Consider the following 17,930-nt stretch of genomic DNA (forward strand, 5'->3'; position numbering starts at 1 on the left):
CCTAGACTCCACGCAGTGGGGCCTCACCATCACACACGTGGCTTCCCTGCGCCAAGGGGCAGAAGCCCAGGAGCAGGGCCTGCCATGGCAATGGTCCCCATCCCCACACCCTGCTGGTGTCCCCACTCGAGGCCCCTCACACCCAGCCACCGCTGGTCAGGCCTCACCAGCATCTTCTCCCCTCCACAGCTCACCTAGACTCTTCCCCCAGGGAGCCCTCCTGGAATGAGCAAGTGCTATGCCAGAGCCCCTCTCCCTGTCCATCAGACGGTCCTAAAGTGACCTGAGCTCTTCCTGGGAAGAGGGTGTGCCCATGAGGGGTTCAAGTCTGAAAAGACGGTGGGGCTGGGCCCCAGCACGAATGCTGGGAGCCAAGGTTCCCGCCATGGGGTTTCCAGACTAAATGGCATCAGTCAGCACCCAGAGAGAAGGTACAAAGGCCACACTGTGTGCCACATGGCATCGGCTGGGCCTTGCCCTCTGTGCTGCCTCTGTGGGGACCACTTCTTTCCTTCCTCTTCAGATTGCTGGCTACTTCTCAGTGCTCAGTAACACCTGCCTCGAGGCCGTGCACAGTGGCTCACACCTGTAATCCCAGCACTTTAGGAGGTGGAGGTGGGTGATCACCTGAGGTCAGGAGTTCGAGACCAGCCTGGCCAACATGGTGAAACCCTGTCTCTACCAAAAATACAAAAACTTAGTCGGGCCTGGTGGCAGACAACTGTAATCCCATCTACTGGGGAGTCTGAGGCAGGAAAATCACTTGAACCCGGGAGGCGGAGGTTGTGGTGAGCCGAGATCATGCCACTGCACTCCAGCCTAGGCACAGAGTGAAACTCTGTCTCAAAAAAAAAAAACAAAAAAAAACCTCCCTTGAAAGGCCCTCCCTAGCTCCCCCTTAATTAAGCCAGGACCCCCTACATTCTCCCTTTCAGCCCATCTGCGCCCTCACCACTCTCACCCAGTCTGTGATGATGCCAGAATGCCTGGTGCTCAGCGAAACAGCCATTCATAACCAAGGAGATGGACACAAGCCACAAGTGTTTATTGCAGAAATCTGGCCAACATTCCAATTGCAGGGCCCCAGCACAGGGCTGGGCAGGTGAGATAGGGAGGGGTGGAGGAAATAATCTGGCCCAGGGCCTCAGAGCTGTGAGATGATATTGGGTGCCAGGCTGCAGGTGAGGCCTGTGCCATCTGGTTCCACATTCAGGGCCTTCACTATGCCATCCTGTACCACCATGGAGAACCTGCCGGAAAGAGGGGCCCAGCCAGCTGCATCAGCCTGGGCTTGGAGGCTGGGCATGGAGACAGGCGGTGAACAGCCAGGGGCCCAAGAGAACTCAGAGAGGACTCTCCCACAGAGGACTCTCCCCCACAGAGGACTCTCCCCCACACAGGACTCTCTCCCCAGAGGACTCTCCCCCACAGAAGACTCTCCCCACACAGGACTCTCTCCCACACAGGACTCTCTCCCCAGAGGACTCTCCCCCACAGAAGACTCTCCCCACACAGGACTCTCCCCCACACAGGACTCTCTCCCCAGAGGACTCTCCCCTACACAGGACTCTCCCCAGAGGACTCTCCCCCACAGAAGACTCTCCCCACACAGGACTCTCCCCTACACAGGACTCTCCCACACAGAGGACTCTCCTCCACAGATGACTCTCCCCACATAGGACTGTCCCCACAGAGGACTCTCTCCACAGAGGACTCTCCACTTTTACCTCTTGAGACGTCGATTCCCAAAGATGGACACCAGCGAATCATCTAGTAATAAGTCTGTCTCCTAAGAAGAGACAGAGAAAAGTGTCAGAAATCCCTGAAGAGGCCAAGGGCCCCTACTGCTCCCCGCACTGCCGTGTCCCTGTGGCGGTCAGGGGAACACTCACCTTCCCAAAGGCCCCAGTGGGATCAGCCAGGAGCCGAACCTGCAGAGAAAGTAAAGGTCACAAGAAGAATATCCCACCTGGCCCTGACTCCCTGCAGTCCCCGCACCTCACCTTGCCTTCCGCCTTGTGGGCTCGGCCCCACTCGCCAGTCACAAAGGCATCATTAACACTCAGACAGGCCACCACCTGGACTCCCTTGGCCTTCAGAGCCTCGGCCTGCTCCACAAACCCTGGCAGGTGGGTCTGGGGAAGGGGAACAAAGGGTCCGCAAAGGGATAATTGCATCTGACCCCCAGCCCACCCTTCATCTCCAGGCCCTTCTCAGTGCTCTGCCTCAACACCTTTGATCAGACAATGAGAGCTGTCTAAACCATTCTATTTCCTTTTTGCCTTGGCCACTAGGAAGCTCAGAATGAAACCTAATGCCTTATGGTCCAGAGGTGAACTTTCCATGGGCAGAACTATGTCTTATTTATCTGAGTCCCAAGCACCTTCCACAGTGCCTGTCATTTAGCAGGACCAACAGGGGTGTTGGATTTAATTGTAACATGTTTTTCTCCAATATTCCCGGTACTGTTCCCTTTTTGCAGTCTCTATTTGTTTTCTTTTTCTTTTGTTTTCTTTTTTTTTTTTCTGAGGTGGAGTCTCGCTCTTTCACCCAGGCTAGAGTGCAGAGGCACGATCTCCACTCACTGCAACCTCCGCCTCGTGGGTTCAAGCAATTCTCTGCCTTAGCCTCGCCAGTACCTGGGATTACAGGCACCCGCCACCATGCCCGGCTGATTTTTTTGCATTTTTAGTAGAGACAGGGTTTCACCATCTTGGCCAGGCTGGTTTTGAACTCCTGACCTCGTGATCCACCCGCCTTGGCCTCCCAAAGTGCTGGGATTAGAGGCGTGGGCCACCGCACCCAGCTCTACCCAGCTCTACTTGTTTTCTGATGGCACTGAAATGCTTTTTAGGAGTCCTATCAGGACTATGCGGAGGACTTAAGAGCAACACAAAAGATCCCAGGTCCTGATCTTCAGAAGGGGAAGGGCCTCACCTTGGAACATCCAGGGGTGAAGGCCCCGGGAACTCCAAACAGCACACCCTTCTTGCCCTTGAACAGCTCTGCCAGGTTCACCTTGTTCCCTGGCTCCCCTTCAAACACCTCCACTGCTGGGATGGCATCTCCCACCTAGAAGGAAGGACTCCAGGGTAAGGGGGGTGAGGGAGCCGGGGCAAACCAGAGGCAGGAAGGTGAACAGAGAGCCTGGCAGCTGCGCCTGCAGGAGCCGGGGCTGAAACCCAGCAGGATACTCCAGCCCTGTCAGTTTCCAAGGGCCCTCCCTGCCCGCTCGCACTGGGTTACCCCATATCCTCCAAGTTTCAAGGTGGCCCTGCTCCTCTTAAGGGGCCATTGGTGACAACAGAGAAAGGGAGGGAAGGCTTCCCCATGTATCACAAACGGTTGCATAACATGCTGTCTAGGTTACAGGAAAGGAGTGGGATAAAATGGACAGGGGCTAGAGGGCTATATTTGGGGGTGAGGAGGAGTCCCTGACAACATGGAGGGAGAGGATCTTGGCCAGGTCTGAGGGTCCCACCCTCACGAGGAGGAAGAGGAAGGGCAGCGGCAGGTGGAACATTGGGGGAGGGTGTCCAGGCCCCTACACCCAGGAGGTGTAGAACAAAAGAAGGAATCTTTTGAAGGGGGAAGGATCCATCCCCAGAGTACTTGAGGGCTTCATAGGGCCAGAGTGGGTAGGGAGAGAAAGTCAGAGGTGAGGGCGTCTCTGAGGAGCCCAAAGGTTGAGAGCAGGATGGAGTAGAAAGGGAATGGGGTCTCACAGGGTTTGGGAGGAGAAGGGGGAAGGTCCAAGGCCCTGGGGACGGTTCCAGGAGGTGAGTGAAAGACAAGACAGAAAGGTGGGAATTCGCCATGGGGGGAGGGGAGGTCGTGGAGTGGGATGGGGGAAGCCCCCGCGGGGGCGCTAAGGGACAGCTATTTCAGAAGATAGGGGAAATCAGGCCGGGAGTGGTGTCTCACACCTGTAATCCTAGCACTTCGGGAGGCCGAGGCGGGTGGTTCACCTGAGGTCAGGAGTTCGAGACAATCTGAACAACAGGGTGAAACCCCGTCTCTACTAAAAATGCAATAGCCGGGGGTGGTAGCTCGCACCTGTAGTCCCAGCTACTCAGGAGGCTGAGGCAGTAGAATCGCTTGAACCCGGGAGGCGGAGGCTGCAGTGAGCAGAGATTGCGACACTGCACTCCAGCCTGGGCGACACAGAAAGACTCCGTCTCAAACAAACAAACAAACAAACAAACAAAACAATGCCTCGGGACTGTCCCGGGAGGTGAGGCCCCCACGATTGGCGAGAAAGGCCACGAGGGCCTTCTGAAGGGATGAGCCGGGCGGGCGGCGGGGAGGGGTCTGGCAGGCAGGAAATAAAGCAATACTCTCAGACCAGCCGGACGGGGGTTGCCATGGGGGTAGCGGGGGATGTCAGGCCCGGCCGGGCCAGCGGTCACCTTGATCGGGGCCATGGCTGCAGCGGCTCTGCTGAAACTGCGGACCCCGCCAGACGCCCACCCTCCTTCACTGCACCGTCTTGCTGCCGCTGCCGCTGCCAGAAACTGACCGCCGGCCCCACCGACGAGTATATAGCCCGCTGAGCGTCTCAGGGCGCACACGCCAGCTAGTCCCATACCCGCCCCACGGCCACTTCCACTCCGCCCCCTGGCTGGGGCCACCGCAGCAGGCGGGGCACCGCTGGCAGCACAGCGGCGACACCCTGGGGAAGGCGGGCCTGGGCCGCCTCTACTGCGCAGGCGCGAGCGGCCACCCGCAAAACACAGCTTCCGGGACCGACGCCTCGTTTGCACTGGGGGCTGGACAGCAGACGCAACTACAAATGGGGCAGAGCTTTCGGCACTGGAGCAGCTAATTTGCATATAGGAATGAGGCGCGGCTCGGCTTCCATGGGCATAATTTACAGATAGGGCAGTATTTCTGCTCCTTAACCGAAAGCGGGATACAGAAAACGACGGTGTTAGGCGCCTGTGTAGGAGTAAAATATGTTTATTTTGCATTCAACGAGAGCCCCTGCATTGCAGCTATTTTGCATATGATTTGCATCTCACGAAGAATTTGTGGCAAAAAAAAAGCTGGGCGTGCGCCGTAGGAACCTCCTGCTGAGACGCTTCCGGTAGCGGCGCGTGACCTGACAGGTCTTTCACCTACCTACCTCAGCTCCCACAAGCACGAGAAGTTCCAGCAGGTTCGCCACTTCCGGTTCTCCTGGCCATCCAATAGCATCGAGTGGAGCATCCCCGGAAGTGACGCAGAGGAGGACGACCTCTTTCCGGTTCCGGCCTGGCGAGAGCTTGTGTGGCAACATGAAACTGCTCACCCACAATCTGCTGAGCTCGCATGTGCGGGGGGTGGGGTCCCGTGGCTTCCCCCTGCGCCTCCAGGTACCCGCCGGCGGCAGTCTTCCCTTTTCGGGCGGGATGGTGGGCCAGGGTCCAGTGCTTGCCTAACTAAACTCCTCTGCCCTGCAGGCCACCGAGGTCCGTATCTGCCCTGTGGAATTCAACCCCAACTTCGTGGCGCGTATGATACCTAAGGTGGAGTGGTCGGCGTTCCTGGAGGCGGCCGATAACGTGAGGATCCTTACCCCACCCGAGCATATCCCGGGGAGTGCGGGGCGGGCACACCTCAGCCGGGCTGAGGCGGGAGTTCGGGATGCCCGGAGATAATTTCGGCCTCTTGCCCACAGTTGCGCCTGATCCAGGTGCCTAAAGGGCCGGTTGAGGGATATGAGGAGAATGAGGAGTTTCTGAGGACCATGCACCACCTGCTGCTGGAGGTGAGAAGCGGCCCATCACTTGCTTCCCGGGCCACCTGCCTCCCGCACTGAGGCTGCCAGTGCTCAGCTCTGTCCCTCCCCGCCCGCAGGTGGAAGTGATAGAGGGCACCCTGCAGTGCCCGGAATCTGGACGTATGTTCCCCATCAGCCGCGGGATCCCCAACATGCTACTGAGTGAAGAGGAAACTGAGAGTTGATTGTGCCAGGCGCCGGTTTTTCTTGTTATGACTGTGTGTATTTTTGTTGATATATACCGTTTCCGAATTCTGCCGTGTGTATCCCCAACCCTTGACCCAATGACACCAAACACACAGTGTTCTTGAGCTCGATATTATATATTTTTTTCTCATTAAAGGTTCAAAACCAAAAGCGGTTTCTCTTTGCAGCAAATATACATTAAAATAGAGTCTCTGTACAGCCAAGGGCTCTGGGCCCTGGCTTGCCCCATGTCCCTGCGCCTCCCTGGCCAAACCCAAAAATAAATATAGTGTTATTGCTCTGCAGGGCATAGAGGCAGTGCTTTCCTACCCCCTGAGGAGGCTCGTTGGGAGCTGATTGGGAAGCCCTGGCCACCCCAGGGGTCCAGGGGCTGGAGTCTGCTTGGAGTTATTGCTTCAAGGGGGGGCACTAATGCCCAATGCAAATGATGAGAGGAGGAGCGAAGGGGGCATGGGCCTTTGCTCTCCAAGTCCCACTCTGCTCTGAAGAGGGGGTAGGATTAAGCAGCAGCAAAAGCATCACCCACTGGGAGACTGTGGCCTCCATCCCCTTCCCTCCCTGAGATAGGTTTCTGCCTCCCACACATCCCGTGCAGCCCCCTATGGCTTCCGCAAGGCCCCCTACACTCTGGGGGCACGTTATGGCTTGCAAGGGGCAGCACTGTGCCCAGAGCCTGGACACACGTTCCCAGCTTCTGACACCCCCTAGGAGGGGGAGGAGAGGGCGTGGGGCCTGCTCCCAGGGGCTGATGGCATTGCCCTGGCCCTGCCAGCAGGCTGTGGCACTGCCCAGACCCCAGCTCCGCCCCAGCCCTTGGGGCTGACCCCATGCTAGGCAGGTCCTGCCAGAACCCCCACCAGTCCCACCCCTTGCCTCAGTCCATCATGGCCTCGAGCATCTCCAAGAACAGCTTGTGCATGGGCACCTTGCCCTCCAGCTTCACCCCGTAGAAATGGGCCAGCACTTTGCCCGCTGTCTGGCGGAGGAGCGGTAGCGTGAGCAGCAGCCTGCCCGCCCGCCGCCGCTCAGCACCCCCTCCGGGGCCAGCCCGGCCGGCTTCGTACTCCAGCAGGGCCTCGTGCAGAGCTTCTCGCAGCTGCTCCACAGCCTCGGCATCTTCGATGTGCACAGAGTCTGCAAGAAGAGAGGAGCGTGGTGTTGGCCTGGGCTATCTCTGGCAAGGGCACTCCCCACATCTTGAGCACTGCTGAATGGGGCCTAAGGAGGAGCCAAACGAGGATTTGTTGATTGGCTGACTGGGGCACCACTCATTGCTCCAGCTCGTGGGCCAGGACCCCACCCTTTCTCCCTCAGCTGTGGCCACCTTGTAACGTCCCCACCTTCCCTCCCACTAAACTTGACCTTTCTGCGTTAGCGTGGCACTAGGGCTCAAAATCCTGTGTGCAGTTTGGAGCCTGCACTTGGGTTGCTTTTTGACTTTGCACAAGTCATTGTTCTTCTCTAAGCCTCAGTTGTCCTTATCTGCAAAATGGGACTGTGCCACCATCACTGAGTTAAAAACCTGAAGACCTTACGGAGACACCTGTCAGTGCCTGCCCCAGACTCACCTGAATTGGCAAGGGCCAGGGCCTTCAGTAGAACATACTCCTCTCGCTCCAGCCGCAGGGCCTGCAGCCGCCGCACTAGTTGCAGCAGGGCAGCCCCCAGTTCCCCCAGGCCAGCTGCCCGTGCCCCCTCTTCATCCAGGACTAAATCCTCAGCAAAGGCCAGCTCATCCTGCAGTGGCAGTGAGCGCTGGGCCACACCCAGCACCAGCACCTCCATCCACACGCTCTGCAGTACTGACATCTGGTCAGACAGCGACAGCGATGAGAAGCCTAGGGGGCAGCGGGGAGCAGGCCTGGCTGAGCAAGCGCACCAGAGCCGGGCCCGTTCAGGGCAGCCCCGGGTCACCTGGGCCCTTTACCTGGGATGCTCTTGGCCCAGCTGATGGTGACCACGATCTCTCGGTCAAAGAGGTCACAGAGGGTAGCCACGGCTGGGAGGTGCCCATCAGGGCCTGCAGGGTCAGGCATGGCATAGAGCTTCTCAGGCTCAACCACCAGCAGATGAGACACCAGTGCATTCACTGGGGCTGCGGTGACAATTAGAGGACAAGAGTCAGGAGCACTGGAATCTGTCAGGCCTCGGGTCAAGCATCTTCCCACAGTGGCTCCCCCGTGGCCTTCCTCAGTAGCAGCTGGCCAGCGACTTCCCTCCAGGGAAGAGTGCTAACTGTCCCAGGGAAAGCCCGTGTGTTTGTGGACAGGCTGTGAGTGCTGGAAAATCGTCCCTGTTCCCAGTCCTGCTACTTTTCCTGATGCAGGAAGAGGCAGTTTCACATGTCTTGGGGAAATGAGTGAGTGAAGAGACGAAGGGGAAATACAGGTCCCAGTGCCCAAGATAACTATGATGCCACACATAGGCCTCCCGTTTCCTAGCCCCAGGGACCCACAGTGCTCTCACCTGTCTTCCGGGGACCTCCAGCGACTGCCAGGGGCCCAGCAGGGAAGGGGCCCGGGAAGGGCAGTGGGTCCACCTCCGGCCGCCGCTTGTACTTCTGCCGCCCACCCCGGACGCGGTCCAGGCGCACTCCTTGAATTGTAGGACAGATAGGACAGTGACTGTGGTGCTGTGGGCAGGGTGGGGCTTGCTCTCCAGAGCTGTCCTCCCCGAGTCCACTCACCAGAACTCCCAGGCCTCACCCCCACCTGGCCCGGGTCCCCGACTCCCCCAGCCCTCGCCCAGCCCCTGCCCAGCGCTCACCCTCCTTGAGCATGCCCACCCGCAGGCACTTGGTGAAGCGGCAGGCCTGGCAGGCCTTGCGTCTCCGCTTGGTGATCTCACACTCGTTGGAGGCCGGACAGCTGTACTCGATGCTCCCTGCCAGGAAGAGGCAGGGCTCCAGTGGCAGCCTCCCAGGGCCAGGAGGGGACCCAGCTGACAAGAGAGCCCTGACTCTCCCCGGGCAAGCACAGGTCTGGGGGTACGGGGAGGAAAGGGAGAGCAGGCGGCCATGAGCGGGCAGGGAGGGGAGTGGCTGCTGGGCGGGGGAGCCCTGCCTGGATGAGGGAGGAGCTGGACCAGGCAGCGGGGCTGCATCTCGGCCCCAAGCCTCATCTCTGGACCACACCGCCCTCATCTGCTGACATCAAGGGCCACAAGGACCTCTGCATTGCTAAATCCAGTGGTCAATTCTCAGTCCTCATGTTACTTGGCCTAAAAGGAGGATCTAAGGCTGTTGATCACTTCCTGCTCCTAGAAACACTTAAAACACTTTCTTCTTTTGCTTCTGGTTTTCCTCCCACCACACCAGCCACTTTGTGGTTTCTGTGCATCTTCCCAAGCTCTTTCATCCAGATTGCCAGGGCTGTCCTTGGAGCTCATCTCCAATCCCATGGCGATCTTCCCCAGCCATGGGGCTCTCACGTTTCTACCTCTAGCCTGGACTTGCTGTGAGCTCCAGACCCATCTCTCCAGCTGCCTCCTCGACATCCTGCATGTCTAGAAGGCATCTCGGACCAAACACAGCCTACGTGGACTCCACATGTTCACTTGCCCGAGAAGAAACCTAGGCAGAATCTCTGGTTCCTCTCACACCCCACATCCAAGCCACCAACACATTATGGTGGGCTTTACCTCCTCCAAGGTCCAGAATCCACCTCCTGCCCCTGGCAACTACTTCCACCCTTGACCCGATAGTCACTGTCACCTCGCCCCTCGCTGGCCTCCTGCTCTGTCCCTGCTTGCTCCAGTCTGTTCTCGACTCAGCAGCCAAGAGGGTCCTATTAAGCCTCCATTACATCCTGTACCTCCTCTTCTCAAAACCCTCTGGGGATTTCCCTTCTCTGAGTCCAAGCCAAAGCGAACCCACGTCCTCCCAGGCCTATGTCCCTGCTTCTTGCCTCCTTTTGACCTCTGCTCCTTGCTGTCGCCTCCTCCATGTTCCTCAAACAGGCCCTGCCTGGAGCTCTGGTCCTGAAGTCCACACAGGCTCCCTCACCTCCCTCTGCTCACTGTCACCTTGGAGGTCTTCCCTGGCCACCCTGTGACAATGCCAAATCCCTTTGCAGAGTCCTCCTGGCCTCTGAGCCCTGCTTCTGATTTCTCTTCAGCCCTCAGCACCACAGAACACGCTGCATATGCACTCACCTATCTCGTTTATTACGCCTCCCCCTTCAGTGGCAGCTCCACCAGGGCAGGAACTGGCCCCAGCACTAGCAACGAGGCCTGGCACATGGTGGGTGCTGGCGGCCCTCCCGGCCTCACAGGGCCCCGCAAGGACCAAATGACACAGCTAGACAGCAGGCCCGCAGCACATTTCTCCTCCCGGTGCATTTTCTCCTACCCCCTACTTGGGCTTCAGCACTCAGCTCAAGACACCATGGCCAGGCGCGGTGGCTCACGCCTGTAATCCCAGCACTTTGGGAGGCCGAGGTGGGTGGATCACCTGAGGTCAGGAGTTCGAGACCAGCCTGGCCAACATGGTAAAACCCCGTCTCTACTAAAAGTACAAAAATTAGCCGGGCGTGGTGGCAGGCACCTGTAGTCCCAGCTACTCAGGAGGCTGAGGCAGGAGAATCGCTTGAACCCAGGAGGCAGAGGTTGCAGTGAGCCGAGATTGTGCCACTGCACTCCAGCCTGGGTGACACAGCGAGACTCCATCTCAAAAAAAAAAAAAAATTAGCTGGGCATGATGGTGCATGTCTGTAATCCCAGCTGCTCGGGAGGCTGAGGCAGGAGAATCGCTTGAACCCGGGAGGCAGAGGCTGCAGTGAGCCGAGATCGTGCCATTGCACTCCAGCCTGGCCAACCAGAGCAAAACTCTGTATCAAAAAAAAAAAAAAAAAAAAAAAAAAAAGGCCGGGTGCAGTGGCTCACGCCTATAATCCCAGCACTTTGGGAGGCCGAGGGAGGCAGATCACAAGGTCAGGAGTTCAAGACCAGCCTGACCAACACGGTGAAACCCCATCTCTGCTAAAAATACAAAAATTAGCTGGGCGTGCGCCTGTAATCCCAGCTACTCAGGAGGCTGAGGGAGGAGAATTGCTTGAACCTGGGAGGCGGAGGTTGCAGTGAGCTGACGTTGTGCCACTGCACTACAGCCTGGCGACAGAGTGAGACTCTGTCTAAAAAAAAAAAAAAAAAAGTCCGGGAGCGTAATCCCAGCACTTTGGGAGGCTGAGGCGGGTGGATCACAAGGTCAGGAGATTGAGACCATCCTGGCTAACATGGTGAAACCCCGTCTCTACTAAAAATACAAAAAAATTAGCCAGGCGTGGTGGCGGGCACCTGTAGTCCCAGCAGCTCGGGAGGCTGAGGCAGCAGAATGGTGTGAACTCAGGAGGCGGAGCTTGCACTGAGCCAACATCACGCCACTGGACTGTAGCCTGGGCAACAGAGTGAGACTCCGTCTCAAAAAAAAAAAAAAAAAAAGACGAGCCCTCTGGAGCCTCAGAACCAGCACCTCCCCTTCCTGCACATACCACAGCTGTAATAAGACAAGTCTGTGCAACTCACTGTTGCCCAGCTCTCGCCTCTGCCAGGATGTAAACTGCCTGAGGGCAGAAACAGCCCTGCTTCAGCCCCAGCTATGTCCCCAAAGCCTGGAACACTGGCCAGGACAGCAAAGAACAGGTCTGTGCCGAGCAGGGACTCTGGCTACCACATACCTTTATGACCTTGGGCAAGTCCCATGCCTAACCCCTTGAACCCTCAGTTTCCCAGCTGTAAAAGTGTCCCACAGAGTCGGGTCGTGAGAATTAAAGGGGATAATATGGGCAAAACATCTAGCATGGTTCATGACACCTAAGTGCTCAATATACAATTCCTCTTCACAGCCAGCACACAATAAATATTTGTCAATAGTCAACATACAGTGAGGGGCCCCAGGGTAGGTAGGAGACACCCGCACCCTGGCCGGCTGGCTCACTGGTCTTCAGAGCGGGAAGGGTACACAAAGTTTTAGATTGCTGGATTTTGGCCAAGTTAAAACTTGCTGGATTGGCTGGGCGCAGTGGCTCATACCTGTAATCCCAGCACTCTGGAAGCCCGAGGAGGGCAGATCACCTGAGGTCAGGAGTTTGAGACCAGCCTGGCCAACATGGTGAAACCCCATCCCTACTAAAAACACAAAAATTAGCCGGGCTTGGTAGCAGGCACCTGTAATCCCAGCTACTTGGGAGGCTGAGGCAAGCGAATGGCTTGAACCTGGGAGGCAGAGGTTGCAGTGAGCCACGACTGCAGGCCGTTGCACTCCAGCCTGGACAACAAGAGCAAAACTCCGTCTCAAAAAAAAAAAAATTTGGCCAGAAGCAGTGGCTCACACCTGTAATCCCAGCACTTTGGGAGGCCAAGGCGGGTGGATCTCGAGGTCAGGAGATCGAGACCATCTTGGCTAACACGGTGAAACTCCATCTCTTCTAAAAGTACAAAAAATTAGCCAGGCATGGTGGCGGGCGCCTGTAGTCCCAGCTACTCAGGAGGCTGAGGCAGGAGAATGGCGTGAACCCGGGAGGCGGAGCTTGCAATGAGCCTAGATGGTGCCACTGCACTCCAGCCTGGGTGACCATGCGAGACTGTCTCAAAAAAAAAAAAAAAAAAAAAAAAAAAAACTAGCTGGAATGTCACAATCAGTCATTCGGCGTCTGTCCAAAGTTCGGCGTTATTAGTAATAAGCAGAGGAAGCAGTCTAACATTGAAGAGTTCAGTTCTGGACCTATACTGACCCAAGTTCAAATCTTGGTTCTGCCATTTCCTAGTTGTGAGACTTCAACAAAGTTTCAAATGCCTCTCTTAGTCTCAGTTATAACAGTACTGACACCTTATAGGGTTGCTATGGGGACTAACTGATCATAAAAGAACACAGTGCCTAGCACAAGGTAAGCACCAAGATTTTTTTTTTTTTTTTTTAATTTATTTATTTTTTTTTTGATACGGACACTCACTCTGTCACCCAGGCTGGGAGTGCAGTGGCACGATCTTGGCTCACTCCAACTTCTGCCTCCTGGGTTCCAGCAATTCTCCTGCCTCAGCCTCCTGAGTAGCTGGGACTACAGGCACCCACCACCACACCTGGCTAATTTTTGTATTTTTAGTAGAGACAGGGTTTCACCATGTTGGCCAGGCTGGTCTCGAACTCCTGACCTTGTGATCCTCCCATCTCAGCCTCCAAAAGTGCTGAGATTACAGGCGTGAGCCACCACACCTGGCCTTTTTTTTTTTAATTATACATGTTATAGCTCCCAAAGTAACCAATGGTTACATAAAAGCAGAAATAACGGAAATAATAGGCCCTTCCCAGGCAATGCTTAATGTCAGCATCTTGCTCATTCCCCCAAATTCTGATAAGCTTTCCTGAGTGAGAAAAAAAATCAGTGACTTTTAAGAGCAGAGATGCCTGTAAGTTCTTTTTTTTTTTTTTTTTTTTGAGATGAGAGTGTCTCATTCTGTTGCCCAGGCTAGAGTGCTGTGGCATGATCTCAGCTCACTGCAACGTCTGCCTCCCGGGTTCAAGCAATTCTCCTGCCTCAGCCTCCCAAGTAGCTGGGATTACAGGCACTCACCACCACGCCCGGCTAATTTTTGTATTTTTAGTAGAGACAGGGTTTCACCATGTTGGCCAGGCTGGTCTCGAACTCCTGACCTCGTGATCCGCCTGCCTCAGCCTCCCAAAGTGCTGGGATTACAGGCCATGAGCCACCAAGCCCAGCGTTTTTGTTTTTTTTTGTTTGTTTGTTTTTTGTTTTTTCAGATGGAGTTTCACTTTTGTTGCCCAGGCTAGAGTGCAATGGCGCGATCTGGGCTCATTGCAACCTCTGCCTCCCGGGTTCAAGCAATTCTCCTGTCTCAGCCTCCTGAGTAACTGGGATGACAGGTGCATGCCACCATGCTTGGTTAATTTTTGTATTTTTAGTAGAGACAGGGTTTCATCACATTGGTCAGGCTGGTCTCAAACTCCTGACCTCAGGTGATCCGCCCACCTTGGCCTCCCAAAGTGCTGGGATTACAGGCATGAGCCACCGCGCCCGGCCTTTTTTTTTTTTTTTTTTTTTTTTTGAGATGGAGTCTCACTCTGTCACCCAGGCTGGAGTGCAGTGGCATGATCTCGGCTCACTGCAACCTCCGCCTCCTGGGTTCACGCCATTCTCCTGCCTCAGCCTCCCAAGTAGCTGGAATTACAGGCGCCCGCCACCATGCCCGGCTAATTTTTTGTATTTTTAGTAGAGACGGTGTTTCACCGTGTTAGCCAGGATGGTCTCGATCTCCTGACCTCATGATCCGCCCGCCTCGGCCTCCCAGAGTGCTAGGATTACAGGCATGAGCCACAGCACCCAGCCTTTTTTTTTGAGATGGAATCTCGCTCTGTCACCCAGGCTGGAGTGCAGTAGTGTGATCTTGGCTCACTGCAACCTCTGCCCCCTGGGTTCAAGCAATTCTCCTGCCTCAGCCTCTCAAGTAGCAAGTAGCTGGGATTATAGGGGCAAGCCACCATGCCCAGCTAATTTTTTGCATTTTTAGTAGAGATGGGGTTTCACCACCCTGGCCAGGCTGGTCTCAATCTCCTGACCTCAGGTGATCCGCCCGCCTTGGCCTCCCAAAGTACTGGGATTACAGGTGTGAGCAACCGTGTCCGGCCTTGCCTGTTAGTCTTTTTAAAGTTGGGTGCTAAACTATGATGTAGCCCCTCAAGTACTGATAAAAATCTACCTTGGTTTGGGAGGCCGAGGCAGGTGGATCATTTGAGGTCAAGAGTTCGAGACCAGCCTGGCCAACGTGGTGAAATGTCGTCTCTACTAAAAATACAAAAATTAGCTGGGCATGGTGGTGCACACCTGCAGTCCCAGCTACTCAGGAGGCTGAGGCAGGAGAATCTCTTGAACCCAGGGACGGAGGTTGCAGTGAGCAGAGATTGCGCCACCACACTCTAGCCTGAACAACAGAGTGAGACTCTGTCTCAAAAAAAAAAAAAAAAAATTAAAATCTGCCTTGTGTTGGTGCTGCTTTGGGAAAATTAAGAAAAAGGGGACATGTTCTATGCTGGGGAGAGGTCAGAAGCTGCCAGAAACAAGAACAAAGCTTAGGAACAGACAGAGGCTGCCTTGGACTCTTTCAGAGCCACTGTAGAAGGTGCTGGGCCTAGAGTACCCAGGTGGTACCCCTGAGCTCACTCACATCCACTGCAATGCATCAGCACACCTGGTGCTTTTACCATACTTCTCAGGGAAAGGGTGTCTGGGAGGTAGAGGGACTGGAAACACCAGATTGTTAGCCTCAAGCGGTGCCATGGCCATCTGGGGGCCTACTGAACCCAGCAGTGTACCCAGAGGGTGCAGGGCAAAGGACAGGGGAGTGGGCTGGGGGCTCACCCTGGATGGTCCTCTTGAAGAAGGCTTTGCAGGCCTCACAGGATGCCACACCGTAGTGGTAGCCGGAGGCCACGTCCCCACAGACCAGGCAGAGGCGCTTGGGCAGGGAGCTGAGCACAAGCTTCCCACCGCCCTGCTCGCCAGGCCCAGCCCCCTCCCCATCCTCCTCTTCCTTGTGGCCTGGGAGGCAGCGAGTGGGAGCTGGACCAGGGGCCAGGGCCACAGGAGGCTCGGTCTCCGTCTCCGAGGAACCCTTTGGACTGTCGGGGCTGGCCGGCTCTGCCTTGATGTAGAGAGGCTCAATGCCCACCACCTGGCTGGACATGGCGCTGGTCACCTGCAGGGAGAGACCTGTAGGTTCGCAGGGAGGCACTGGGATGGGGGATGGGAGACACCCTGCCACACGGGTTGCCCAACCTCGGGCCTAGGGCCAGGCTTCCAAGCCCAGCAAGTGGGGAGGAAGGGGGGCAGAGTCCAAGGAAGGACTGCCCAGGAACAATGCCCCCTCCTAGCTGTTGCCATGGAAACAGAGTCTTCAGGGCCAGTAACTGACAGCAGGTCCCCCCCTTGGGAACCTGGGGGAGGCTTAGAAAGCCCCTTCTCCCACCCAGGCCAGGGAGCAGGGTAACCGTAGCCCCCAGGCAACCTTCAACCCCACCTGGAATCCCTAGCCAAAAGCAGGATACTTCCCAGTTTTCTTCAGATGGGGGGGACCTCTGAGACTCTGCCCTCACCTGGGTATTCTGCATTGGAGAGCAGACCCAAGGCCAGTGGACGTGCTCACACCGAGTTCACACACTCCACTCACCAGGGTGCTCAGGAGCCCCACAAGCCCACGCAGGCTCGCTCTCTGCTGGGGGCTTTCACACTCGCACCCGCCTTCCCAAACCCGTGCTCGCTTCTGCTCACACTTGTGCTCACATACTTCTGGAGCGCACACCCCATCCGCGAACTCAGTCAAGGCTCATGATTACACACACTCTCACTAGGTCCCCACATCCACACGCACAGGCACGGACTCATGAAAACACCTCCAGAGCTTTTCACACCTGACACGCGGCTGCCCTCCTGCCCCAGCATGCCGATCCCAGGCACACGGCGGGCGCCGCTCCACCTCCTCGCGACCAGCCTGCAGGTCCACTCTTATACGCCCGCTGTCGCAGAGGCCGCCACCTCCCGGGGCGCCGCGTCCCGCCCCCAACCTGCGCACACCTTTGGGAAGTTGCCTAAAGTTGCTACGCCTCCCCCTCCCCGCCCGCGGGAGACCTCTACCAGGTTATCAGGAAGTAAGTGGGGAGAGCCGACGAGGAAGTTCTCCCCTGCCGGTGCGATGACCTTTGACCCAGAGAGGAGGGTGGCCCCAGGCCCCTTCGAGCGCCCCCACGTGGTCTTCAGAGCCCCTTCCCAGACATAGAGCCCTCCCCGTCTTCCACCCCGGCCAGCCCTAGGGACTTCGGCAAGTGCGGGATTGAACCCTGCCCCGGGGCGGGCTGGATCGGAGGCCCAACCCTGACTCGGGTCAGGACCCGCAGCCAGAGCCAGATCCTGCCCCAGGCCGGCCCACCAGGACTCGGACGCCGGATCCCGCCTGAACCCTGACCAGTCCGACCCTCGACTGGGTCCCAACCGCGGCCCGGACTGGCCCCAGAGTCGGACCCCGCCTGCAGCCCGCCCCGCCCGCCTCCCTGCCGCGCTCGCACATGGCCCCCGCGCCCCGCCCGCCCACCCCCGCGGCAGCGCTCCCCTCCGCCCCCGGACCTGGGGCTCCGGCAGCGCGGTCGGGCAGGCATGGGGGCCGAGCGGCCCGGAGTGCCGGAGTGAGCCGGGGGCCGCGGGCGGCCCCTCCTCCGCCTCCTCCTCGGGCCGCGCCGCCCCACCGCGCCGCGTCCCCTCACTCGGCGGCGCCGCCGGCTGCTTGTAGGACACAAAAGGACATCGCGGCCGCTTCCTACTCCGCTTCCTCCAGCTGACAGCGGGGGTGGGGCTGGCCGTGCGCATGCAAAACAGGGGGCGGGGCCCGGGGGTCCTATGCTAATCAGACCAGCGGGGCGGGCGGCGCCTGCGCGCCCGGACGAGTCGGGGCGGAGCCGGCAGCGCCAGTGGGAGGGCCTTCGCGCAGGTCCCGCCCCGCAGCCCGCCGAGCTACTGCGGCGCACATGCGTACGCGGCCCCTGGGAGGGGCGGGGCCGGAGACGCGGGGGGCGGGGGCAATAGAGCCGTGAGCAAGTGGGGCCAGAAGCGCTCTTTCGTAACGGAGGAGGCGGGGCGCGCTTCGCGCGAGAGGAGTGGGCGAGGCGGTGCAGGCTGCAGTCGCGGAGCCAAGAGACCACTTACAGATGAAAACGCAAGGGCGGGACGAGTGGAGAGGCTGGACCTGCTACCTATGCTTGAGGGGCGGAGCCTAGCGCGCCGTCGCGAGGAGGGAGGTGCTGCCCCGTTCCCCCTACCCCCTTCCCCCCAAAGCGACACCAACTGGGTACTCCGTAGACCAAGTAGCCCCACAGAGCTGCGGAACTTGGGGTGGGTGAAGCCGACTTAAAACATGCAAGAAGCCCTGTATTGCGAGTCTCGGAAGGTAGGGCCGATAGGGCCCG

The 17,930-nt window shown here is 57.6% G+C and overlaps 3 protein-coding genes across 5 annotated transcripts; 1 reads left to right on the forward strand and 2 right to left on the reverse strand.

Annotated features, from left to right (window-relative positions):
• Window positions 1–1,024: 1,024 nt before the first annotated feature.
• Window positions 1,025–4,710, reverse strand: PRDX5 (peroxiredoxin 5). Of its 2 annotated transcripts, XM_002821571.4 has the most exons (6): window positions 4,410–4,635; window positions 2,938–3,072; window positions 2,004–2,135; window positions 1,893–1,931; window positions 1,728–1,789; window positions 1,025–1,250 (listed from the first exon to the last, which is right to left on the reverse strand). In XM_002821571.4, the coding sequence occupies exons 1-6, from the start codon at window positions 4,584–4,586 to the stop codon at window positions 1,145–1,147; spliced, it is 651 nt and encodes a 216-aa protein (XP_002821617.1). In that variant the 5' UTR covers window positions 4,587–4,635; the 3' UTR covers window positions 1,025–1,144. The 2 variants fall into 2 exon arrangements, with proteins under 2 accessions (XP_002821617.1, XP_024110956.1); XM_024255188.2 differs by lacking the exon at window positions 2,004–2,135 and having other exon boundaries at window positions 4,410–4,710.
• Window positions 4,711–6,118, forward strand: TRMT112 (tRNA methyltransferase activator subunit 11-2). Its single transcript, XM_002821572.5, has 4 exons — window positions 4,711–5,354; window positions 5,442–5,543; window positions 5,660–5,749; window positions 5,839–6,118. Exons 1-4 carry the CDS (start codon window positions 5,277–5,279, stop codon window positions 5,944–5,946), a joined length of 378 nt encoding a protein of 125 aa, XP_002821618.1. The 5' UTR covers window positions 4,711–5,276; the 3' UTR covers window positions 5,947–6,118.
• Window positions 6,069–17,320, reverse strand: ESRRA (estrogen related receptor alpha). Of its 2 annotated transcripts, none has more exons than XM_002821568.5 (7): window positions 17,095–17,320; window positions 15,337–15,673; window positions 8,735–8,851; window positions 8,435–8,563; window positions 7,896–8,063; window positions 7,537–7,806; window positions 6,069–7,102 (listed from the first exon to the last, which is right to left on the reverse strand). In XM_002821568.5, the coding sequence occupies exons 2-7, from the start codon at window positions 15,659–15,661 to the stop codon at window positions 6,843–6,845; spliced, it is 1,269 nt and encodes a 422-aa protein (XP_002821614.3). In that variant the 5' UTR covers window positions 15,662–15,673; window positions 17,095–17,320; the 3' UTR covers window positions 6,069–6,842. The 2 variants fall into 2 exon arrangements, with proteins under 2 accessions (XP_002821614.3, XP_009244466.1); XM_009246191.4 differs by lacking the exon at window positions 17,095–17,320 and adding an exon at window positions 16,386–16,981.
• Window positions 17,321–17,930: the final 610 nt, after the last annotated feature.

The sequence above is a fragment of the Pongo abelii genome, chromosome 9 (assembly GCF_028885655.2).
Source record: "Pongo abelii isolate AG06213 chromosome 9, NHGRI_mPonAbe1-v2.0_pri, whole genome shotgun sequence".
Classification (NCBI taxonomy): Eukaryota; Metazoa; Chordata; class Mammalia; order Primates; family Hominidae; genus Pongo; species Pongo abelii.

Coding starts and splice junctions, on each gene's coding strand:
- ESRRA (XM_002821568.5), bottom strand. CDS start 15,661: ATGTCCAGCCAGGTGGTGGGCATTGAGCCTCTCTACATCAAGGCAGAG. Junction 8,852..15,336: donor CTTCAAGAGGACCATCCAGG/GTGAGCCCCCAG, acceptor TCTTCCTGGCAG/GGAGCATCGAGTACAGCTGT. Junction 8,064..8,434: donor TGGAGGTCCCCGGAAGACAG/GTGAGAGCACTG, acceptor TTGTCACCGCAG/CCCCAGTGAATGCACTGGTG.
- PRDX5 (XM_002821571.4), bottom strand. CDS start 4,586: ATGGGACTAGCTGGCGTGTGCGCCCTGAGACGCTCAGCGGGCTATATA. Junction 3,073..4,409: donor CAGCCATGGCCCCGATCAAG/GTGACCGCTGGC, acceptor CCTTCCTTCTAG/GTGGGAGATGCCATCCCAGC. Junction 1,790..1,892: donor CCACTGGGGCCTTTGGGAAG/GTGAGTGTTCCC, acceptor GTCTCTTCTTAG/GAGACAGACTTATTACTAGA.
- TRMT112 (XM_002821572.5), top strand. CDS start 5,277: ATGAAACTGCTCACCCACAATCTGCTGAGCTCGCATGTGCGGGGGGTG. Junction 5,544..5,659: donor TCCTGGAGGCGGCCGATAAC/GTGAGGATCCTT, acceptor TCTTGCCCACAG/TTGCGCCTGATCCAGGTGCC. Junction 5,750..5,838: donor TGCACCACCTGCTGCTGGAG/GTGAGAAGCGGC, acceptor CCCCGCCCGCAG/GTGGAAGTGATAGAGGGCAC.